Here is a 23,883-nt window from a genome sequence, read left to right as displayed (position 1 = left end):
CCATAGTTTAATTTGTGCCTAAATTGTGGGCAATATCCCTGATTCCAGGGATATTTTTGGTTTCATTAATCAAAAGCACATTTAAAGCAGTACTTTGTGGTTATGAGCAAGAGAGGCTAGAGCAAATGTAAACACAGGATTTAATTTATCCCAAAAAGGCTTTATGATCGGGCACTTACATGATGCCTTTATTTACTCATCATGACCACTGGCTGGTCCATTTCTGGCCATTCAAGCCAGGAACGAGCAGTCACAGACCTGCACAACCTGCGTAAACGGTTTGCTGGCAAAAACTGTCCTGAATAAACACAAACTTCAGCTACAAGGTTATTTAATCACACAGGAGGTTTGTTTTACCAGTGACTCCCTCCTAGCTGGGCGTGCAGGGGGTGGATGAACCCGCAGCACTCGGACAGCATTCCAAAAATATTAAGACAGCATCACAAATTGTTGTGGGGTTTTTTGTTTTGACTGCAGTCCTGGCAGGCAGGTCCCCACCAGAGAGGGGAAGGTGCTGTGCCTGCTGCGTCACACTCCAGCAGCAGTGACGGGGAGAGCAGATCCTTGGCTATTTCCTCACCTCTGGTCTGTGTACGGCACATACAGGGCAGAAATTATTTAAGTAGAATGTGTAGCTAATCTCCTGTTGCAAAGAGTTGCCTGTGTTCTAGGAGTCACAGGGTATCAAAAGTGTTTCAGTTGTTTGCATGTGTTAGATGGTACACTTACGATGAGTTATACATGTACACATATATACAGATATAAACACACAAATATATGCATGTAACTAATTACATCTGCTTCAGTAAGGAACTTGTGGCCCCCTGTGGAAGCATCTCTTCTTAAAAATCACAGGGAGGAACATATAACATAACTGAGCTCTGCAGGTGACCCAGACAGAATTATAGATGCAGAGCAAATCTGATGCAGGTCAGTCCATCTTCTGGAGACGCATTTCACCCTTTTCCATGGAGTGACAGGACACAGGGAATGGCTTCCCACTGCCAGAGGAGAGGGTTAGATGGGATATTGGGAAGGAATTGTTGGCTGGGAGGGTGGTGAGGCCCTGGCATAGGTTTCCCAGAGAAGCTGTGGCTGCCCCTGGATCCCTGGAAGTGTTGAAGTCCAGGTTGGATGGGGCTTGGAGCAACCTGAGATGGTGGAAGGTGTCCCTGCCCACGGCAGTGGGGTGCAATGAGATGGTCTTTAAGGTCCTTTCCAACCCAAACCATTCTGGGATTCTAAGATTCTATGATCTTGCTGCTGGGACTCACTGCCAGTAGGTTTTAAGACATGCTTGTGGACAGCAGTTTAACTGGAGAACTCATCTACCATGTGTCCAAACCCTGCTGTTTTGCTGTCCATGGGAGGAAAAGGCAAACAATGGGGGTCAGCTGTGCCTCTGGAGGAGCCAGGAATGTGGGAGAAGGAGAGCAAGAGTCTGTACGCTGGTCAGGAGAGAAGATTTCAGGGAAAGAAGGTGCAGGCAGCTGTTTGAAGGCTGGAAAGCTCCAGCGTTTGCAGCATTCAATCTGGTTTCAATTTAAAATGTCTTTGTCTTGAAGATTTCCTGCTTAAGCATTAGGACAAGGAACCCATTTGTGTGTAATTTCTGTGAACGACAGTTTAATATCCCCACATAATCCTCAGACTCCAAAAGCTGGGTCTGTCAGAGAAATGCCAAGAAATCTACAAAGAGGTTTGAGGAATTGGCTTCCATTCCTGTGCAAAGAACAGGTCGAGCCCCCTCCTGCAGCACGGAGGATATGTGGTGTGTTTTACTGAGCTGGAGTTAAGCTTGACCAATCATCCCAGTGGATCCACGTGTTAAAGGGGTTTTAGCACAGACCCTCCTGTGACTCCACGTGCCCCTCTAGTAGAAGCGACTGCCCTGAGTCTGAGCTGAGTGTCAGGCTGGAAGGTGAGCAGGAAGGTCCCCTGGCTGGAAGTGAACTCTTTGTGGTTTCAGACCCGCCATGAAACCCAGCCAGTCTCAGAGATCACCTATCCCTCCACCTGTCCACCAGCCAGGAGGGATGGTGGCTGTCAGGGGCATTGGCTGATTGTCACTTAGGGTGACATTTGGCTTGGCAGTTCCAGTAGCACTGATAAGCTTGTTCACTCACAGCCAAAGCCACAAAGGAACTTAAGTGAGAAAACACTCCTGTGCCTGTTCACTCCCTGCTGCCTGCTGGGCAATTCCAGGGTAGATTAAGGGGTGCAGCCCCCTTCCAGCCCTGGGGACACATTCAGAGGAGAGAATCATGGGATGAGAGAGTGCTCTGGGTTGGAAGGGATCTTTAAACTCATCCAGTCCCCGTCCCCTGCCGTGGGCAGGGACGCCTTCCACTACCCCAGGTTGCTCCAAGCCCCATCCAACCTGGACTTCAACACTTTCAGGGATCCAGGGGCAGACACAGCTTCTCTGGGAAACTTGTGCCAGGGCCTCACCACCCTCACAGCCAGGAATTCCTTCCCCATATCCCACTTAACTCTGCCCTCTGGCAGTGGGAAGCCATTCCCTGTGTCCTGTCCCTCCATCCCTTTACCAGCTCCCTCTCCAGCTCTCTTGGAGCCCCTTTAGGCCCTGGAAGGGGCTCTCAAGTCTCTCTGGAGCCTTCTCCAGGTGAACACCCTCAGCTCTGCCAGTCTGGCTCCAGAGCCGAAGGGATGGCAGAAGCCTTTGCTGCCTTTGTCAGCAGCCCTTCAGGGGAGGATGTTACCAGCAGGGGCTCCCAGAGCACAGAGTTCAGGTCTGAGCACAGCTGGATGTTTGCTGCCAGTGCCTGTTGGGACAGGGAGATATCTCTGGGCTTGCACAGCACAGGCACCAGGGACAAGGGAGCTGGAGGGACGGTACCAGTGGAGTTTAATGTGAAGTTTTATGGAACTGAGAATTAGGAGGCAGCTGCCTCCTACACAGGAGTTTTCAGGAATATGATTTTGGACTCACATGCCTGAATTTTCTGCTTAGGAACCCAAAGCTCTTTTTGAGTCAGCTCATACAAACCAAATATCCAAGGCAGGTGGTGCACCAGGGGAATAACCTGATTAAAACCCAACAAGACCACATGCTCAGCTGCCTCTTCCCTGGTGCCAGCACCAGATATGTGCTAGGCTGTCCCTGAGAGCAGTTGTCAACCTCCCAGTAAAGCTGAACATGCATCTCAGGGCAGTGGTCACAGCCTCAGGTCTTCCAGAGCTCAAGGAGCATTTGGACAATGCTCTCAGGCACACGATGGGATTGTTGGGGTGTCCTGTGCAGGACCAGGAGTTGGACTGGATAATCCTTGTGGGTCCCTTCCAACTCAGGATGTTCTGTGATAGCCTCCCACCACTGCAAGCCCTCAGCAGCCGAGCAAAACAGTTCCACCTGTGGGGAAACAGAAAATGCAAGTAACAAGAAACACACCCTGTTTGTTTTGGGTTTGATTGATGAGCACAGGTGATAATCCCCACCATGTGTCAACCACTTGTGTTTCACACCTCTCCTCCAGCTCTCCCTGACCGTAGTGCTGCTCCTGTGCTCTGCTATTAAGAAGCAGCTGTGTGTAGAGGTGCTTCCCATGGAAAGGCCATGCTCCTGCCCTGGAAGAACATGGGAACAGGTGTGGGGACAGGGCAGTAAGGACAGAGGAGGAGAGTTGCATTCAGGTGTGTTGTGAGAGGGGATTCCCGCAGTATGGTGGGCAAGGCTTTGCAAGTGTTGAGGACTTCAGCTTCAGCCAGTTTTAATTTACTGTATCTGGAAACTCAATGTTATAGAGTGTTGCCCAGAGAAGCTGTGGCTGCCCCTGCATCCCTGGAAGTGTCCAAGGCCAGGTTGGATGGGCCTTGGAGCAACCTGAGATGGCGGAAGGTGTCCCTGCCCATGGCAGGGGGTGGAACTGGATGACCTTTAAGGTCTCGTCCAACCCAAACCATTCTGTGGTTCTATGTTAAAAATAAGAAATAATATTTAGCCATGTCCCAAGTTTCCCTCCTTGGAGATCAGTGCTTGGAAGTTGTTTGGAGACTTTGCAGAAAGCTTCCCCCCTGCCGAAACCAAAGTAAAAGGCACATTTTAAGGCAGGTAAATGAAGAGCTGCAGTCACAATTAGAGCTCTTACACTTTCCAGACATGTAAATATTTGTGATAGCTTGAATATTTTCCTCTTCTCACCTGGGTGAAATCCTAGCAGCAAAGCTTTGGGGGTTTTTAACTCTAAACAAGAGAGACAAAAATAACATCCCGGTTATTGCATTTAGATAGGCAGCAAGTTCTTGTTCTGCTTATCTAAACTCAGAGTTAAACCCAGACTATCCCATGCTGGGGAGCTGCCTGCACATCAGATTACTGCCCTCTCAGGAAGATGTGCCTCTTTTTTTTTTTTTTCCCATTCTATCAAACTTGTCTCAATGAGCCTTTTGCTGCAGCCAGGTACCGCTTTCAGAAAATGTTTTGCTTTTACTGAGCTGCTTTGTCAGATTTCCCAAACAGTTATAGTCACAAACGCTGCCTAAAATGGAAAAAAAAATATCATCTTAACGAGTCAGTCTGTGATTATCTTATAACGGTGCAATAAACAGCAGCTGTGATTTATAAACACAAGCCTCTTTGCTCTGGTTTCCTGGTCACCTCAGTGAGCGATGTGCTGCTCTATTCCCATCCTAAGCTGCCACCTAATGGTGAACATGGTAAGGCTGCTGGGATGAAGGTTGGACTCCATCATCTTACAGGTCTGTTCCAAACTTAACAATTTTGTGATTATATGATCTCAGGTGGAGGTTGGACTCTTTTCGCAGGGAACAAGGGACAGGATAAGACGACGAGAGTCTCAAGCTGTGCCAGGGGAGGTTCAGGTTGGACATGAGGAGGAATTTCCTCCTTGAAAGGGTGGTCAGGCCTTGGAAAGGGCTGCCCAGGGAGGTGGTGGAGTCCCCATTCCCAGAGGTGTCCAAGGAACACCTGGATGTGGCACTCAGCGCTCTGGGCTGGGGGACAAGGTGGGGATCGAGCACAAGTTGGACTCGATGGTCTGGGAGGGCTTTTCCGATCTCAATGATTCTGGGATTGTGTGATTCCCTCACTAAAAGCACCTGTTCTGTGAGCCGAGTGTGAATCCTAGAATAGGCTGAGTTGGAAGGGGCCCACAGGGATCATCGAGTCCAACCCTCAGCCCTGCACAGGCCCATCCCCAAGAGTCACCCCCTGTGCCCCAGAGGATCATCCCAACACCTGAGCTCTGGCAGCCTCGGTGCTGTGCCCACTGCCCTGGGGAGCCTGGTCAGTGCCCAACCACCCTCTGGGGAAAGAACCTTTTCCTGAGATCCAACGTAAGCCTGCCCTTACACAACTCCAGGCCATTCCCTGGGTCCTGTCCCTGGTCCCCACAGAGCAGAGCTCAGTCCCTGCCCCTCCTCTGCCCCTCCCCAGGAAGCTGGAACTGCAGTGACGTCTCCCCTCAGTCTCCTCTTCTCCAGCTGAACACACCAAGTGCCCTCAGCCGCTCCTCACACGGCTTCCCCTCACAGCCCTTCCCCATCTCCGTCGCCCTCCTCTGGACGCCCATAAAACAGAACGGCCTCAGGTTTTGTTCACAACGCGCGCCACAGAAGGGCCCCGCCTCCCTCCCCCTCAGGGCGCGGCCCCGCCGCCATGGTGGAAATCTCGCGAGACCGCGCACGCGCTCCGGGCGCGCCCCGCCCCCAGCTCTCCCTCTCCGTCGCCGCCATCCCGAGGTGAGGAGCTATGGCCGGGCCGGGCCTGCCGCCATCTGCCGCCATCCTCGCCCATCCCGCCCTCCAGCGCCCTCCCGCACATCGGGAGCGGTCCCACGCGCCCCGCACCCGCGGTATTCCCGGGGATGGCGCGCGGGAGGGCAGGCAGGGGGCCGATGGGGTTGTGGGGGGCGGCGGGAGGGGCAGCACTCCCTGTGAGACTCCATGGCTGCGGTGATGACTCTCTTAGGACACCTTTGGATGTAACCGTGAAAAAAAAGCGAAATTCCTGAGCGGCCGCGCCGGTAGGGCGAGCGGTCCGGGCCCTGCGTGCCGGTGTACTGCGGGTTTAATGTGATTTTGTTTTAATCGGTGTTTTCCAGCTGAACTCCCAAGATGGTGCGCTACTCCCTGGACCCGGAGAACCCCACCAAATGTGAGTTGATGTTATGGGAGAGTTCGTGTAGGACCACGGGGAAGCCGCTGAGGTTTTGATTTCAAAAGTTGGTCTTTTTTCTCTCCCGCAGCGTGCAAGTCACGGGGATCCAACCTGCGGGTGCACTTCAAGGTAAGGAGTGTGTGGTGAGCAGGAAGTGCAAATTCGGTTGTATTTTATGTTGGTTTTGTTAGTTTTTGTATTATTTTTTAAAAGAACCTCGGACTGGGATTTTAAGGATCATCTCTCTTCAATGCCCTGCCATGGGCAGGGACACGTTCTGCTATCCCAGGTTGCTCCAAGCCCCGTCCAGCCTGGCCTTGGACACTTCCAGGGATCCAGGGGCAGCCACAGCTGCTCTGGGCAACCTGTGCCAGGGCCTCACCACCCTCATAGGCAAGAATTCCTTCCCAATATCCCAAGTTTTCACTTTGGTTTGCCTTTTTATTACCATCAGGATTGTAGTTACTCTCTGACTTTTATCTTAACACTGAGGTTTTATCCTTAAGTTTTTGTTCTAAACCTTTTCTTCTCTCCCCTTAGCAGTTCCTTCACAGGAAAATTGCATTGCCTGGAATTACATTGTTAACAAAAGTTGAAATTTCATTGGTTGGATTTAGCCATTAGGTAAAAACCAGTAAAAGTGTGCTGGAGCCACAAAATCAGCAGTGGTAGTTACACCAAGGGTTAGAAAAGCAGATAGCAAAGAAAAAAAAAGTGTTACTAATTATTCTTCATTGTTTGAGGAGGTTTTTTTTGTGAGTACTTCCTTTGTAGCCAAAGGACAAGGGTCTGGGATCCATGATTACATTGGAAAGATGTGTTCAGAGGAACTTTGTGTGCTCTGTGTTGTAGAACACCCGGGAGACTGCACAGGCCATCAAGGGAATGCACATCCGCAAGGCCACCAAGTACCTGAAGGATGTCACCCTGAAGAAGCAGTGTGTCCCCTTCCGGCGCTACAACGGGGGCGTCGGTAGGTGTGCCCAGGTGAGACCCTAGGGGAAACGGGGGACTGTGTCCAGGTGAGATCCCTGGGGAAATGGGGGGGTGCCCGGGTGAGATCCCAGGGGAAACGGGGGACTCTGCCCAAATGAGATCCCTGGGGAAATGGGGTACTGTGCCCAGGTGAGACCTTAGGGGAAATGGAGGACTGTGCCTAGGTGAGATCCCTGGGGAAATGGGGGAGTGGGCCTAGATGAGATCCCAGGGAAATGGGAGAGTGTGCCCAGGTGACATCCCAGGGAAATGGGGGAGTATACCCAGGTGAGATGCTAGGGAAACGGGGGAGATGTGCCCAGATGAGACCTGGGGAGACCTTAGAGCCCCTTCCAGTGCCTAAAGGGGGTTCCAAGAGAGCTGGAGAGAGACTTTGGATAAGGTGTGGAGTAACAGGACAAGGGGACCCAGCTTCACATTGGCACAAGTTGGCCAGAGAAGCTGTGGCTGCCCCTGGATCTTTGGAAGTGTCGAAGGCCACGTTGGATGTGGCTTGGAGCAGCCTGGGCTAGTGGAAGGTGTCCCTGCCCATGGCAGGGGGTGGGATGAGATGGTCTTTAAGGTTCCTTCCAACCCAAGCCATTCTAGGATTATGGCAAGTTCGTGGTGCCTGATGGGTGAACTGTATTGTACTGGGATAAAAGCAGAAGTTCACTGTTGCCCTCTCATTCCAGGCCAAGCAGTGGGGCTGGACACAGGGCCGCTGGCCTAAGAAGAGTGCAGAGTTCCTGCTGCACATGCTCAAGAACGCAGAGAGCAACGCTGAGCTCAAGGTGGGTGTTACTGAGCACAGAGTGTCCCTGTTGTGCTGCCTGTCAGCAACCCTGACCTGTGGCACTGACATGAAGAGACAGGGAACTCCATGGCACTGCCAGGCCCAGCTGTTTCCTTGGTCAATCCTTGGTGGATCCACAGCTCCCTGACACTGCTAAGCTTGGCTGTTTCATTGGTGAATACTTTGTAAATCCTCAGGTGCATGGCACTGCCATGCTCGGGTATTCTGTTGCTAAATCCTTTGTAAATCTTTGGCTCTGGGCCACTGCTAAGCTTGGCTGTTCCATTGGTCAGTCCTTTGTAAATCCTGAGATCCATGGCGCTGCCGTGCTCGGGTGTTCCATTGGTAAATCCTTCATAAATCTTCAGCTCTGGGACACTGCTGAGCTCGGCTGTTCTGTTGGCAAATCCTTGGTAAGTGCTCAGGTCCATGCACCACTGCACTCATCTGTTCCATTGGTAAATCCTCAGGTCTGTGACACAGCCAAGCTTGGCTGTTTTGTTGGTGCATCCTTGGAAAGACCCTCAGCTCCATGACACTGACAAGCTTGGGTGTTTCTTTAGTGATCCTTGGAAAACCCTCAGCTCCCTGTTGCAGCCAGGCTTAGGCGTTCATTCACCAGCAGTGGTGACTGGGACAGTAACTCACATTCTTGCTGCAGAGAGGGTTGATTTGCAGATGAAAACGAGTGACAGGTTTTACTTCTCTTCCAGGGCCTCGACGTGGATTCCCTGGTGATCGAGCACATCCAGGTGAACAAGGCTCCCAAGATGCGCCGGCGCACGTACCGGGCACACGGCAGGATCAACCCCTACATGAGCTCCCCGTGCCACATCGAGATGATCCTCACTGAGAAGGAGCAGATCGTGCCCAAGCCAGAGGAGGAAGTGGCCCAGAAGAAAAAGGTATGGAGGGCCCTGTGTGCCTTTTCGTCCGTCACGTCATGAGAGCCAAGCATTCAGCAGAGGGGTTGCTGTGATGACTATCTTAGGACACCTTTGGAATTCCCATGAAAAAAAATCAGTTGTTTCTGAGCAACCCCATTTTTGATTTTAACACAACGTTAAGCACTTAAAAACCCTAAGAATCTTTTTTTTTTTTTTTCTCAGTTGTGCAGGGGGTTTGTTCTTCCCTCTCATAACCACAGTATTCCCTGACTGCTTGGGTGAAGGTGGGGTGTGTGCAATTAAACTCAAATTAAACTTGAGTTCAGAGTGTGTGAGCAGCATAGGGATTCCTGTGTGCATGCAGGTGTGATCAGTGGATCATCAGTGAGGGAATTTCTAGCAGCTCTCAGTGCTTCCAGAAGATCTTGCAAATTAACTTGTGAGGTGTTTTGGGAAGACGTTTTCTCATTTCACGGTTTTCACATTTCACCATTTTCTCATTCCACCATTTTCCCGTTCTCATGTCTGTTTTCCAGATCTCCCAGAAGAAGCTGAAGAAGCAGAAGCTCATGGCCCGGGAGTAAATCTGCACAGGCAGATGTACATAAATAAAACAAGAAAGCTTAAGATTATTACTCTGTGTGTGTGTTTCTGTGCTCTGGGTTCTGACCTGTGGGAGATGGGCAGGGAGAATTATGGGATCACAGACTGGTTTGGGTTGGAAGGGACCTTAATATCATGCAGTCCAACCCCCTGCTGTGGGCAGGGACACCTTCCAGTAGACCGGGTTGCTCCAAGCACTTCTTTGTCAAAAGAGAGCAAATTGTGAGGATTGCCACTAATCATAGAATCCCAGAATGGTTTGGGTTGGGAGGGACCTTCAAGCTCATCCAGTTCCACCCCCTGCCATGGGCAGGGACACCTTCCACTAACCAGGTTGCTCCAAGGCCCATCCAACCCGGCCTTGAACATTCCAGGGATCCAGGGCTGCCCTGGGCAACCTGTGCCTGGGCCTCAGCACCTCGCAGGGAGGAATTCCTTCCCAGTATCCCATGTAAAGCCGGTCCGCCTGTTCCCGCGTGAGTGCCAATGCCGCACCGCCGTTACTCCCCCCACACACCGTGATAATTTGGGACACTGTTCCCGCCCCTGGAATTTTGGGGGGGTGCCCTAACGCAGCCGGTGGGGCGGGGCTGAGGGTCACGTGACGCGCGCTGCCGCCTCCCATTGGCGGAAGTGGCGCCCCGGAAGCGCGGGGCCGTTCCGGTGCGGGCGCGGTGAGTGCGGGGGGCGATCCCGGTATCCCGACATATCCCGATATATCCCGATATCCCGGCATCCCACCTCGCCCCCGCCCCTCCAGCACGGCCGGCCGTGCACGAGCGCGCGGGGCGTACCGGCCCGAACGTCCTCCGCAGGGCAGAACGGGAACACCTCCTGGCGTACATAACTCGCCGTTCCAGGCTGGCTCGTCCTTTATGAGAAAACGGGGGGAAACGGGCTTTTTGTCCGCGTGGCCCTTTCCAGCCTCCGCATCCGCTGGGAGCAAGGCCCCACCGCCCTGAGGTTTCCCTGTCACGGCGTTCCCTGTGCCCGCGGCGTGTGGGGGCTCACACTGAGGAGCGAAACCTCCTGTCGCAGAGAAATAACCTGTTAAAAGCTGGCCTTTTCTTTTTTTTTTTCTCCCTACTTTTCTTTTTTCTTTTTTTTTTTGTTTTGTTTTGTTTTGTTTTTTGTTTTAACGTATTTTTCTTGCTCACCAGGTGACAGGGCATCACCAAGTGACAGCAGGAATCCGTCAGGACGGTGATTCCCCCTGGTGGGACGGGTGGCTCCAGAGGGTCACTCGTGACCCTGGCACAGGTAGGGGTGGTTGTTTGGCCTGGAATCTTGGCATGAAGCGGCTGCAGAGACAAAACACAACACATGCTGTTTCCTCGGGACAGGGCATGGGAGTGACAGGAAAAGGGGGAATGGCTTCCCACACTGCCTGCAAGCAGGGTTAGATGGGATACTGGGAAGGGATACCTGGCTGTGAGCGTGGTGAGACCCTGGCACAGGTTGCCCAGGGAAGCTGTGGCTGCCCCTGGATCCCTGGAAGTGTCCAAGGCCAGGTTGGAATAACCTGGGCTAGTGGAAGGTGTCCCTGCCCATGGCAGGGGGTGGAACTGGATGATCCTTAAAATCCCTGAAGTATTCTGTGGTTCTGTGATAATTCTATATCCTGGGGTGTTCCCTCCAGCCACTTTATTCAGCAGCTGGATGAATCCTCAACATCTTGCTGGAAATTTAGTATCTAGGCAGTTCTGGTGAAGAGAGTACCTGAGTCATGTTGTCTCAATTTAAGATTCCTCATAGACTTCAGAGAGGAGATTTAAACTATATTTGAAGCAGCCAGAACAGAACTTGGAAGTAGTCAACTGGAAATCGATATGCACTTTTTTCATGGGGCTTAAAATCTTTAGGATAGCTTAAAACTTTCATCCAGCAAAGCATCCACGTCTGCCTGTTCATTCTCCATCTTGGAAAGCTTTTGTTTTGCTTCTTAATGCGAGAAGTGAGATGTCAGCAGCCTAGAAAGGAGGAATGTGAAGGGCAAAGCTCTGTAGCAGCAGAGTGTGTCTAATGTATTGCTCGTCAGCACTGGCAGGGACAGCTCTAATCCCACTTAACTGCTTCCTCTCCCAGTCATACCTCTCTGCCCCTCTGCTTTGGTTTTCTGCCTTTTTTTTTTTTTTTAGCACAGACTCCAGGCTGCCAATTTTGAGGACTTCTCTGTGGGTTACAGAGAGAGGGGATGGTTCATTTTCTGATAGTTAATTGTATGGGATTGGTGTGGGATCAAGGGATTCCTCTTGGGCAGGAGGAAGGAAATAACCCATATTCTTTTTCTCTTGAATCCTCCCTGGGATTTTCTTCCTTCTCCCAGTGTGGTAGCAGTGGTAGCCCTTCAGTGGTAGCAGACTATTGGATGACTTGGACTGCTGCTGTTTAATTTCCCTTTAATTAAAAAGAGATTAAGAAAAACAACCCCTTTGGACTCTTTCCTACAGCAAGAACTGGGCTAATATCTTGCTGCTTAAACTGGTTTTGGGTGGTTTTAGCAAAAACTCTCATTTTCTGAATTAGTCTTTCTGAGTTGCAGCTGTAGGATCGATGCATTAATAACAAATTGTTGGGGTTTTTTGTGAAAATGTGAAGAATGTTCCCCTTCTTGAGGATTTTGTAATGTTGAAACACGCAGCATTTTTGAAACTTTAACAGCTAATTTATAATTAAAGAAGACTCTTATGTCCTAATATCAACTACAGCCTTTATTTAATATGTTTTCTTGGATCATGGCATACAACATTCTCATTCTCAGCTGGTTTTTTTCCCTCACCACCTTTGTCTCAGGGCAAAGGGCAGCCATGGTGTGCATTCCCTGCATTGTCATTCCTGTCCTCCTCTGGGTCTACAAGAAATTCCTGGAGCCGTACATCTATCCCGTGATCGCCCCCTTCATCAAACGTGTGTGGCCCAAGAAAGCTGTGGAAGATCCCACAGGCACAAAACAAGGACAAGGAGGCAGCTCTGGGGATCCTCCAGCGCCTTCAGCTGCGAAAAGAGGCCTGGAGTATGAATCTGGAAGCTATAAAGTAAGATTAATTCACTTAGCTAACCAGGGAAACTCAGGGGTAGTTCAGGGTGGGCACCACAGAAGGGTAAATAGTTGGGTGTTTTTACAGACCTTTTTGGGGAGATTTTCTTATGGACAGGACTTGCCACTACTGAGCCAGCTAGAAATAGTGGCTTCAAGACAGCTCCTGGTCTTGGAGAGATAGGAATTGCTCTTGTTTCCTGAAACAGCTTAATTAATTTATGCTTTTTTTAAGGACTGGCTATTCTTTCAGAGAAGGGAAAAAGTCAAATATTTGGTAAATCGCACCAGATGGAGCAGAATTTAAAAAAAACTAAAACCCTCTCTTCAGCCAGCTCTGCCACTCATAATGGGGAAAGATGTTTATTGCATGTAAATTGTGCATTTATTATTTATTTCTTCTGTTAAAATTAAAAGACTTGTGAATATTGTCTCTGCTCTCATTTCCCCTCTTCCCTCTGAAGGAATTATTATTTGCAAATCTGCACAGACACCACCACTTTTGGTTCTTGCTGCAGATTTCTTCATAGATCTTCACTGGCCTTGCCCCCAAAACCCATTTTCGTCTCCAGCTGTTTGGGTGTGAAGTCCTCTTTCTGACATCCACTAATGGCACTGTCTTTTATTTGCAGTTTGAAAGCAGCAGCATTGCAAATGGAATTGCTGCAAAGAGATCCACAGGAGCTTATGACAAGAAAACGGATTAGAGGAGTTAATCCCTAAGGATTTTATTCCCCTGCGTCCAATATGAACTGCTGATATTTCTCGCTCTCTGAGACTTTTTTTCTTTGCACATTTTAGCTGAATAAAAACCTTTATTGCTTGCAGGAGAGAGTCTGTTTTGCCACTAAAATGGCATCTAGTTCGTTATTAGTTTAAAATATTTGAAAGCTGAAGTTATTGTATTTTTCTCGCTGGAACTACTTTTCATCTACCATCTATTTAGTGTGATTAGGGTTTAGGTTAAATAACTTATGAATAAACCTATCTGTGGAAGGTAAATGTATCTTAGCATCTTAATTTCACTAAGTGCTAGTGGAATACTTGAGGTTTTCACCTTAAAAGCTGTGTCTGTTCTTGACCTCACTAAAGGACTGTGGATTGCATTGTGGCAACAGAATCTCTTGCTTAAACTATAGGGGATTTATATTTTTCATGCCAAATCTGGGGGTGAGGTAGAGGAATTGTGCTATATGCAAAATTTGCTTAGCTTACTAAAACAGAAACTCTTGATGTGATACTTCTATTAATTATTGTCCTTTAAATACTATGTCTTTTTGTTTGTTTGTTTCCTGAAGAGGAGCAGCAGAGGCATGATGCAAAAGAAATTATTGCTTTATCTTCTGTTGTGGTGATTTAAAATGGTGCAGTTCCGGCTTTAAAAAAACAAAACAACTAAAACCTCTTTAACATGTTTGTGGAATTTTAACTATAATAAACGAGGATTTTCTTTAAATATAAGTCGCTTCATACAATTGTTCTTGGGCATCTGGGTGATAAACATCTAAAATCTTTGAAAACCTGTAGACAGGCCCCAGGCAGAAGGAGGTCTTAAAACTCCATGACTTCATGATGAAGTGAACTGGGCAAGTCCAGCTTTGCCTCCTCCTGGGAAGATGGATTCTGCTGCTGACTTGAGTCCCAACCATGAAGTGTTTTGAGTGTCCCTGTGCTTAGTGAAGAATAAAACTGATAATTCCTGCTTTCCCCTCTCTGCCAAACCAGAGCACTCTTTGAAAGATTCAAAACCAAAACCACTCCAGCAGTTTTGGGTTGCGATTTGTGGTTTAATTTCCCTAAAATCCTACCCCAGAAAGGTACACCTCTTTATACAGGCAGTCCGTGTCACTGTGGTCCAGTGTTGTGCTTGTGACTGTGATTTCTCCTACCAGATAATTAATTATGCCCACCCAATGCCTCTCGTGAGGTGCATCATTTCATACCACTGCCCGATTTGGTCAGGCCTTGTGTGAATCCATCTGCAGCATCCACTGATGGATATCAGGCCCTGGTTGCTACAGCCATTGCTTCTGTAATGAGCTGAGTCACAGAAAACCCCTTGTAAGATGTTGCTTAATGCTGTTTGCTCTCCCTTAATGAGCTAGTCTGCTCAAAGTGAATTTGGAATTGCTGTTTAATCAGCTCTTGCCTCATCCTTGGAACATAATCCCCACAGGATCAGTGTGTCGCAGATACAGCTTCCTCCTAGATCAATGAATCACTGAATCATGGAATCATGATTAAAAAAGCCCTCCAAGACCATCGAGTCTTGAGCCCGACCCCCACCTTGTCGTCCAACCCAGAGCTCTGAGTGCCACATCCAGGCGTTCCTTGGACACCTCCAGGGACGGGGATCCACCACCTCCCTGGGCAGCCCCTTCCAATGCCTGACCACCCTTTCCATGAAGAAATTCCTCCTGATGTCCAACCTGACCCTCCCCTGGCACAGCTTGAGGCCGTTTCCTCTCATCCTGTCCCTTGTTCCCTGGCAGCAGAGCCCGACCCCCCCAGCTCCCCCCTCCTGTCAGGGGGTTGCAGAGCCAGAAGGTCCCCCCTGAGCCTCCTTTTCTCCAGGATGAGCCCCCCCAGCTCCCTCAGCCGCTCCTGCTGCTCCAGACCCTTCCCCAGCTCCGTTCCCTTCCCTGCACACGCTCCAGCCCTTCCAGGTCTCTCTTGTTTGAGGGTCCCAGAACTGCCCCAGCACTGGAGGGGCCTCAGCAGTGCAGAGTCCAAGCTACAGCTGAGCAGCTGAACAGGCATATGTGTCCCGGTATCCTGAGCATTGCTGAAAAGGTTGTCCCTTCCCTTGTGCTTCCTGTCCCAGGTAACCCCAGCCGCTGTTTTACTGTGTTGGGCACCTCACGAACAGGCCAGAAGTTTAGAGTGTGTCCACCTCTAGCAGGTGTGAGCACAACAAAAAGCAGAGCAAGAGCTGTACTGGGGCTCCTTTAATCTGTAAATCTAGGCAGTCAATTTATAAAGTGTACGTAATTAATTATTTTGAGTTATTTAGGATATTATTACACAAGGAAGTGCATCAGACAATAACATGGAAAATAAAGGGTATAGTAAATTAGACTGCAGGCTGCACTGGGCTTCCAGCTTCGTGTCAGCACTGTATTTAAACACCAGGCCTACTGAAAAAAAAATGCAAAAACCAAAAGAGGCAGATAATGCAAGTGAAACTACATGTTTATACTTTCCAGAATGCTGTTCCAGTACTTCTACTAGCTGCAGGTAAATCCTGAAATGAGTGATCCACATCACAAAACTTACCTCAGTGAGGCACTCCACTGGAAGCTCTGGCAGGAGATTTGTGTTACAACTCTTCTGTTCCTATTCTTTTCCAAGAATAGGTCAATAATCCTGTTGTGTTGTGAATAGCAAAAAAAAAAAAAAAAAAAAAAAAAAAAGAAATCATGTGAAAGCAAAGGAACTGCCTGAGACTGGGCAGGAGTGGAGGAGATCATCTGGGATGCAAAGAAGTGCACAAAGCCTTGTTTAAGGAAAAGACGTAGATAGAAATTAAGGAAATCCTCACATGAGAATAATATATAGCAAGTGAATTTAAGTGAGAAAATTCCCACATTTTTGTTACTCACTGAAAAACAAGATTTAAAAATATTTAGGTATCTGATGATGGCAGGTGGACATCTGCCAGAATTTTCTAGACCAAGTAGCAGCTTAATTTACGCTGCCGACTTTTAGAAAATTGCAGAGTTGGCATCTCTAGGGACCAAAGTACTTCTGTAAATCCAGTCCTAAGACTCTCACAATTAAAGCCACCTGGCTTTATTTAAATACTGCTGAGGAAGGATCAATCAATAAATAAATATTTGAAAAACCATAATTCAAATCAACTAATTTCAAGTATTTTTTTCTTAATGGGAAGGTCTAAATGTGATGTGGTGCCTTCCATGAGTTGGTTTGCACAGGTAGCTGGATGCCAAGAAGTTAACTAAAATTCATGTTTAAAAAAAAACTGCAAGTGTATGCAAAAAAATTCTTAAATAAAATTTTATGTTGCAGGTTATTTTGATGGGCCTGATTCTGAAAGGAAAGGAAATTCTGGCAGGTTAAGTGTAACATGAACAGCTGCTAAGGATGTCTAAACTGATAATAAATTCACTGCAAAGTGATCTTTATTGAGATGTGTTCACAGAACACAGTTAAATTCTGATGTAATGATATTAACGTAATATGCTGTTATTACCCAGATGTAGCAATCATGGCCCATCTGGGATTCTGGGGAGCCGTTGGACTTGCTGCTGAAGTTCAATCCTCAGAGTCATTCCTTCTTGATCTCTGTACAATGCAGAACATTATTGCTGAAAGAACAGTCCTTTCAGAGGCTGCAGGTGAAGGAAATGAAGAGAAATTTAATTTACACTTAGGTTAACTAAATCTCCTTTAGTAAGAACTAATTCTGTTTCATTAAACTTCCCAGGACATAAAAGAAGGGATTATCTTCCTTGTGAAGTTTTCTGATTGTTAGAACATGCTCACTGAACCAAATCATATTTTGGTTTTAGCAGATTGCCATTATTTTTGTGTTTCAGTGAACCTGACTGCAGTAATTTAATTGAAATGGTCTGGAAGGCCGTGTTTGCCACAGTGACTCTCTTGCTTTAGGAATGCTTTTAGGTGATAGCGCTGCATTCTTCTTTCACTGTTGTTTTAGAATCACGGACTAGTTTGGGTTGGAAGGGACCTTAATTATCATGTGGTCCAATTCCCGTGCCATGGGCAGGGACACAGATTGCTCCAGGACCCATCCAGCCTGGCCTTGGGCACTTCCAGAGGTGGGGCACTGAAACATAAACTATCTGAAACACTGTGAATAGATGTATTTATACAAAGGCAGATGCAGCGATTCTCGTTCTTGGCGTGGGGATTGTTTCACAGGTCCTTTTCTGTGCACACAGTGCTTTACAGCTGCTCTGTTGATCCTGCACCACCTTCATTCTGATCAAGCACTGTGTGGACGTGAGGGCCAACCCCACGCCAGGATTCTTGTGGTGAGGTGGCAATGTTTGCACAGTGGTCACACCCCACCTGTGCTGTTTGCATGCACAGCCCGGTTACGGGTACGTGTAAGAGCCCGGATGGATATTGGGAATCACACACCATGTGGAATGTGGGACTCTGCTCGGGGCTACATTGGGAAGGGCTTCATTTCTAGGGAATGAACAGGTACCTTTGGAACCAGCCCCTGGTGGCACAAAAAGCACCTCAGAGACGGAGGTTACCAGAGGCAGAAGCAATGACCTAAAGCAGTGTGAGGGCAAGGCTGTGCCTGGTAATTCATCCTTCCATCTGTCCCACCAGCTCTTAGTCCCACTTTCCAGAGCTACCTTGTGTCCCTCTGACTGAAAAGGTGGGATGCAGAGCAGAGAATCACAGAATGAATCCCAGACTGGCTTGAGTTGGAAGGAACCTTAAAGATGGTCTCGTTCCACCCCCCCTGCCATGGGTCACCCCGTGACTCACTCAAGAGCTGGACCTGCAGCCTGCACAGGAAGCAGAGGCTGTGGAATTGGACTGTAATGCAGGGAAGGACCTTTCCACGAGGGGAGGTGGTTAGTGGGACAAGTCCTGCACCCAAATCCCAGGCCAGGCAGGTCTGCTGCTGCTGCTGCTCCCCTGTCCTACCTGCCCAGCAGGTCTCTGCTCACATCTGCATTGTGCTCTGCTTAGAGAATACCACCCTTGGTCTGCAGAGCATGTCATAGAATCACAGAATAGAGTCACAGAATAGAATCCCAGAATGGTTTAGGTCAGACGGGACCTTAATGCCCGTCTTGTTCCACCCTCTGCCATGGGCAAGGACACCTTCCACTAGACATGGTTGCTCCAAGCCACGTCCAACCTGGACTTCAACACTTCCAGGGATCCAGGGGCAGACACAGTTCCTCTTGGAAACCTGAGCCAGAGCCTCACCACCCTCACAGACAGCAATTCCTTCCCAATATCCCACCTATCCCTGCCCTCTGGTAGTGGGAAGCCATTCCCTCTTGTCCTGTCCCTCCATCCCTTGTCCCCAGTCCCTCTCCAGCTCTCCTGGAGCCCCTTTAGGCACTGGGAGGGGCTCTCAGGTCTCCCTGGATCCTTCTCTTCTCCAGGTGAACCCCCCCAGCTCTCCCAGCCTGGCTCCAGAGCAGAGGGGCTCCAGCCCTTGGAGCATCTCCGTGGCCTCCTCTGGACTGGCTCCAGCAGCTCCACGTCCCCGTGCTGTTGTTCCCCAGGGAACGGGAGGCAGCTCTGCAGGCGGGGTCAGACCCGAGCGGTCAGAGGGTCTCAGCTCCCCCCTCACGCTCTGGGGTCACGCCCCGCTCCCGGTTCGGGGGTTCCGCGCCCGCCCCTCCCGCACTACAACTCCCGTCGTGCCCCGCGGAAGCCCCCGGGCGCGCTCCGCGCACGCGCAGCGGGGCCGCGCCGGCGACGTGGAGGCGGGCGGGGACCGAGAGGGGCCGTGAGGGGACCGGGAGCGGCGGCGGCGACCGAGGGGCCCGGGACTGACCCCGCACCGACCCGGCTCTGACCCCGCACCGACCCGGCTCTGACCCCGCACCGACCCGGCTCCGACGGTAAGCGCGGCCTCCCCGGGTGGACTCGGCGGGCGCCGGCTCCGAGAGGGGCCTCCGAGCTTCCCCCCGGTTCTCCCAACGCCACCGTCCCCTCGTGGCGCGGGCCCGTGTCGCGACAGAGGGAGGGATGCGCTCCTGTAAGTCGGCACCGGCGCTGTGGAGAGTAACATCAGCACCGCCGTGACCCCGACCGGGCTGAGGCATCTCCAGGGATCCCGTAGGGGAGATCCAGGGATCTCTCGCAGAGTCCCCAGGATGTGCCGGTGTCGCTTTATCCACCCCCCGGGTGCTCCCTGACAAGGATCCAGGGATCCCTCGCAGGTCCACAGGGTATGCCTGTGTATCTTAGGGATCCAGTGATCCCTCACAGCGTCCCCGGAGTGTGCCTGTGTCCCTTAGGGATCCAGGGGATTCCTCACAGGGTCCCCGGGATGTGCCTGTGTCGGTTAGGGATCCCAGGATCCCTCACAGAATCTCTGGGATGTGCCTGTGTCCCTTTATCCAGCGCAAAGGTGCTCCTTTGACAGGGATCCAGGGATCCCTCAGGGTCCCCAGGATGCCCCTGTGTCCCTTTATGTGCCCTCAGTACCGGAATGCCAGAGGTTCACTCCCGTATTTCTTATTTTGTGCTCATAATGACATTTATTATTTGTGCATAGGTGATAAACTGGTGTATTTTCCATCCACTTCCTGAGGACCAGAGGGTTTTCTGGTGCTCTACACCATCTCAGGTCTGCTGGGGCTCACTCCACCTCCTGCTCTCTCCTGCCACTTGTTTTCATGCTTCTGAAAGACAATATTTGTTGAAAGTGAGGCATATTTGACTTTAAAACAGAATTTGTCTCTTACCAGGCTTTGTATTACCTCCTATGCCTTCATGCCAAGCACTGTTTTTTTTTTTTTTTTTTTTTAAACTTATTTATTCTTTTTAATCTTCTGTGCTGAGCATAGGGAGTTTGCGGGGCCGTAATCTGATTCCTCCCCTTGCCTGTGCTGAGGGATAACGTGCTTGGGCTGCACCTCTAATCATTGGAGGCATTTGCAGGAGTAACCAGGCTGTTGATATTCCCTGCAAGGATCACTTTTGGGAGTGCAGGGGAGTGGAAAGAGGCTCCCGGGTGGTTGGGCCCAGTTTCCCAACGCCGGGTTGTGTAACCCCACATTGTGTCAATTCCCAGCTGAAAACCATTGAAGTTGCTCCAGTTGGGGTGGCTTCAAAACTGTCCTTGCTCCTTGGATTGCCAGGAGCTTGGGAAGGCCTTGTGCTGTCCTTTCTATAGGCTGTGTTGCCTTTCCATGTTGCTGCTGTATCAGCAGAAGCCCATGGATGGCCCAGGGAATGATGGACCCAGCTCAGCACTCTCACCTACCTAGAGCATCCATTAGATCCTCCTCTTCCAACCCTGTGCTGGTGTTTTACTGGCACAGCCTCGAATCCCTGATATTTCCTGCTAAATTCAGCAGAAAAGTATTTATAGCAAATTATTGCTAAGCTCAGGTGGCTCTGGTGCTTCCTTCCAGTGCTTTTGTCAGATTAACAGGAAGATCCCAAGATCACAGAATCCCAGAACGGTTTGGAAGGGAAGAGACCTTAAGGAACATCTCATTCCACCCCTGTCATGGGCAGGGACACCTCCCAGGTTGCTCCAAGCTCCGTCCAACCTGGCCTTGAACACTTCCAGGGATCCAGGGGCAGACACAGCTTCTCTGGGCAACCTGTGCCAGGGCCTCACCACCCTCACGGCCAGGAATTCCTTCCCAATATCCCATCTAACCCTGCCCTCTGGCAGTTTTTAACATACTTTGTTTTTTACATTGTTGAGGTGTTTTTAACGTGCTGGTGGCTGACTAAAGTTACTAAAAGCAAGAAATCCTGTTTGGTGGCTGATGAGCTGGTGTCAGAGTGGGAGATTAAATATTATGTATTTCTTCAAAGTGTATTCTGTAGAGTGGGAAGCCTCTTTTACCTTGTAGTAATCCCACACTCTGGCAAGCATAATTTCATTTGCAGTAGATCCTGGAGATAGGTGATGTAAATCATGATGTGTAATATAATAAAAAATTATTACACATAAAAAAGAGATTTGTCCTTCTGCACAACATACTTTTTTATACTGTGGATAGATTTCTAGCTCTGAGAAGCTTCTAAAGCAGAGACAAACAGCCCTGTTGTAAAAATATGCATAATTCCCAATTCAAGAAGAGTACAGATGCCAAAATAATTGTATAACCGTTGAAATACAGAAACATATACCAATATTGGAACAAATGCAGACTTTCTAATGAACATCAGAGCACCTGTTTGAAGCTTTAAAGGTGGTTGAATAATCTTTTTGAAACGTTACTTTGGCTGTTGGGCAGGTTTTATTTATGTCTGGGAGAAAATATTTGTGTGTAACAATAACCTTAACACTCCTTACATAAAGAAGCTACACAGTTTGTTAAACCATGCTGGGTTTTTCCTGACTTGTGTCCTATCCAACCCAGCTGCCTGTTTTAATTGTGGTGAAAACTGAATGGATTACTGTAAATTGATGTTTAGGTATGTGTACTGAGTATTAAAACAAACAAAAAAAAAAAAAAAAAAGAGGGACAGATTCAACAAAATGTTCTCATATTGGACAAAATTTCCGACCCTGCAATCCATCATAGGTTGTCAGGGTATTGGTGTAAGGTTGTGTTTTTGAAGACCATTGCTGTATTTGTGGTGTTAAAAGTCTCTTTTTGGCCACTGGAAGAAGATAAAACCAGCAACATTGGTACTGATGTGCAGTTATGCCGAGTCAGGTCTCTTTATGCATATTCTTGATTAGTCTTTTTTTTTTTTTTTTTTTTTTTTTTAAGCTCCATATCCCTTTGACACTCTTGTTTAAAGTTCAGTTTGTTGGTCCTGTTCCGTAGTTCCAGCACAGCCACCCTGCAGGCAGCAGGAGTCCCACCGGTGAGGGCAAACACCAGATTTACAGAAATACCTGCCCACTGCGAAGAGCAGAGATAGTATTTTAATTTTCCTTTCTTGAAACTTTAGCGAAGTGTGTTACTTACCTGTAACAGTTTCGTAACGGGTGCAGAAAGCTGAGCCTTCTACACAGAAATTGCAAGGTGTGCTTGACCCAGCCTTCCTCCCTTCTAACTGTGCTTACTAATTGGATTAAAGAAATTACTTCTGCATGTACTCCAGAAAACACTGGCTGTGTTTTGAGTGCTGACCTTTCCTTGGTGTGTAGGAATGTCTGAATAAGGATAGAGGTAACTTTTTTTTTTATAATTGCCCCCACACCACCTCTCCTCCCCCTCTGTCATAGGACGTTTTTCTAAAACTGATTCCGTCACTCTGCTCTCAAATTCGTCAGGTTGGTGCGGTAATTGTTTCATGAAATGTTATGCAGGAGTTATATCAGAAAAATTATCGGTTTTGTAGCTTTAAATTTTGTTAGCTCCTGATAGATTTTAGAGGCTTCTGTGTCTTCAGGGAGATTTGGCCACAAGTGTGGTGTTTTGGTGTGGGTGTGTAACTGCCAGCATTAAAAACGGACAAAATGGAGGAGTCCCTAACAGATCCTGTGGATTTTTGTGTCCATGAGCTAGAGATATGTTTTGTTGCATGTGTGGGAATTGGACAAAGAAGCCCTTAGATGCTATAAATGTTTATTTACTGTTAAGTGGCAGCTCTCTGAACTTCTTGACAGAAAGGTGTTTGTGGGATTCAAAAAAGCTCCTTCCAGAGACTGAACATGTACCCGCTGTCCTGCCCCTGACAAAACATGGTGACTGAGGGCAGAGAGGACAAAAAGCTAACCATAAATGAGTTGTGTCACCTGATGATTGTGTGCTAATGGAGAGGCCAATACTTGGTGGGTGGAAATACAACAATTTGGGGGTTTAGGTCTTCAAAACAAGGATTACTGTTTGTCACAAGCATACATTTGCTTTATTGGTGTTTGGTGCCACCACGTAACATTTTCATATGTTTTAGAGCGGTATCACAAGTTTTTGTTATGAGGCAAAAGGTTGGAATGGTATTTTTGTGTCAGGCTTCTTTGGATCTTCTGTAACTTTAGAGAAAAGGGATTTGAGCAAGGCTGGTTTTTTTTGTTTGTTTTTTTTTTTTTTTGCCTGTGAGTCAGTAGTTACATTTCAGGGTGAGGCTGTGAAGGTGACTAGTGAGGGTGACTAGTAGTTCATTTGAAATAAGCTTTTTTGAGATTATTAAACGGGCATCTCCTTATCAAAATTAGTAGATTTGATGATCAAACATTAGCTGTTTGGATCACCAGTAACCTGGTGGTTAGTGATTGCATGTTACTATAAAGAATGAATTAAAATGTGTAAGGTTTCTGTGATGGCACTGAGAAAGTAGACCAGCTGTGCATGTCAGCCTCGTGTATAGAATTCAGGTTTTCGTTTTTCTGTCACCTCCTTTCAGAACACTTCGTTGCAACATGACAAACCGTGTAGGGTGAACTGTCAAAGGCAGAGGTGATTTATAGCATCTCTTGTGGAGCAGTCTGGGCAACCACCACAACATCCGGGCTCGCTCACATCCGATTCCTTCTGCTTGAAGTACTCTGCCTCACTGTGAAGGTCTTGAAAAAATCCCTTCTTCGTTTGTGAGCAGAACAACTGTCCCGTAGGTGGGATGTGAAGGAAGCAGATTGTGCTCTTCAGAATTAGGCTTTTATTGACGACTGACTCCCACGAAAATGCTGTGGAAAAGGAACTGGAGCAGAAAACGCAGCATCGTCACTCGTTTTTTCAGCTGCGTGCCCTCCCTGTGAGGGGCCTTCTCTGCCTGCAGTAAATCTATCAAGATAAATCACTTCTGCTACGTGCAGGACTCCTCAGGCTTCAGTGGAAGC

General features: G+C 48.6%; 3 protein-coding genes, 1 long non-coding RNA gene and 2 other non-coding genes across 10 annotated transcripts in view; 5 read left to right on the top strand and 1 right to left on the bottom strand.

The window, feature by feature from the left end:
- The first annotated feature begins 5,641 nt into the window (after positions 1–5,641).
- Positions 5,642–9,427, top strand: RPL17 (ribosomal protein L17). The gene is made up of 7 exons (XM_027656171.1): positions 5,642–5,721; positions 6,084–6,136; positions 6,228–6,268; positions 6,992–7,126; positions 7,810–7,908; positions 8,624–8,815; positions 9,334–9,427. Exons 2-7 carry the CDS (start codon positions 6,097–6,099, stop codon positions 9,379–9,381), a joined length of 555 nt encoding a protein of 184 aa, XP_027511972.1. The 5' UTR covers positions 5,642–5,721; positions 6,084–6,096; the 3' UTR covers positions 9,382–9,427.
- On the top strand, positions 5,930–5,998 carry LOC113953228. The gene has a single exon (XR_003529796.1). It is a non-coding gene; the product is annotated as a small nucleolar RNA SNORD58 (small nucleolar RNA).
- LOC113953227 lies at positions 8,881–8,949 on the top strand. Its single transcript, XR_003529795.1, has one exon. It is a non-coding gene; the product is annotated as a small nucleolar RNA SNORD58 (small nucleolar RNA).
- A 539-nt stretch (positions 9,428–9,966) lies between the features above and the next one.
- On the top strand, positions 9,967–13,898 carry CUNH18orf32 (chromosome unknown C18orf32 homolog). Its single transcript, XM_027656172.1, has 4 exons — positions 9,967–10,074; positions 10,561–10,660; positions 12,194–12,435; positions 13,070–13,898. Exons 3-4 carry the CDS (start codon positions 12,208–12,210, stop codon positions 13,142–13,144), a joined length of 303 nt encoding a protein of 100 aa, XP_027511973.1. The 5' UTR covers positions 9,967–10,074; positions 10,561–10,660; positions 12,194–12,207; the 3' UTR covers positions 13,145–13,898.
- Positions 13,899–15,713: 1,815 nt separating this feature from the next.
- LOC113953226 lies at positions 15,714–18,133 on the bottom strand. The gene is made up of 3 exons (XR_003529794.1): positions 17,928–18,133; positions 16,651–16,789; positions 15,714–15,803 (listed from the first exon to the last, which is right to left on the bottom strand). It is a non-coding gene; the product is annotated as an uncharacterized LOC113953226 (long non-coding RNA).
- A 758-nt stretch (positions 18,134–18,891) lies between these two features.
- DYM (dymeclin) overlaps positions 18,892–23,883 on the top strand; it is a 216,510-nt gene continuing 211,518 nt past the window's right edge. For 2 of the 5 annotated variants that reach the window (XM_027656167.1, XM_027656169.1), the window contains exon 1: positions 18,895–19,024. The gene's annotated coding sequence lies outside the window, so the exon portion shown is untranslated. Of the gene's footprint in view, positions 19,025–23,883 lie in introns of all 5 variants that reach the window. The other 3 variants (XM_027656166.1, XM_027656165.1, XM_027656168.1) reach the window with 3 other exon arrangements.

This window comes from Corapipo altera, unplaced genomic scaffold (genome assembly GCF_003945725.1).
Source record: "Corapipo altera isolate COAL_440 unplaced genomic scaffold, ASM394572v1 61553, whole genome shotgun sequence".
In the NCBI taxonomy this organism is placed as follows: Eukaryota; Metazoa; Chordata; class Aves; order Passeriformes; family Pipridae; genus Corapipo; species Corapipo altera.
Note: the sequence above shows the minus strand (reverse complement) of the source record. Positions and strands in the feature narration are given on the sequence as shown.

Excerpts from the sequence above, each read along its gene's own strand:
- RPL17 (XM_027656171.1), top strand. The coding sequence starts at position 6,097 with ATGGTGCGCTACTCCCTGGACCCGGAGAACCCCACCAAAT. Across the intron at positions 6,137-6,227 it reads CCCGGAGAACCCCACCAAAT|CGTGCAAGTCACGGGGATCC; the intron begins GTGAGTTGATGT and ends TCTCTCCCGCAG. Across the intron at positions 7,127-7,809 it reads GCGTCGGTAGGTGTGCCCAG|GCCAAGCAGTGGGGCTGGAC; the intron begins GTGAGACCCTAG and ends CTCTCATTCCAG.
- CUNH18orf32 (XM_027656172.1), top strand. The coding sequence starts at position 12,208 with ATGGTGTGCATTCCCTGCATTGTCATTCCTGTCCTCCTCTGGGTCTAC. Across the intron at positions 12,436-13,069 it reads ATGAATCTGGAAGCTATAAA|TTTGAAAGCAGCAGCATTGC; the intron begins GTAAGATTAATT and ends TTTTATTTGCAG.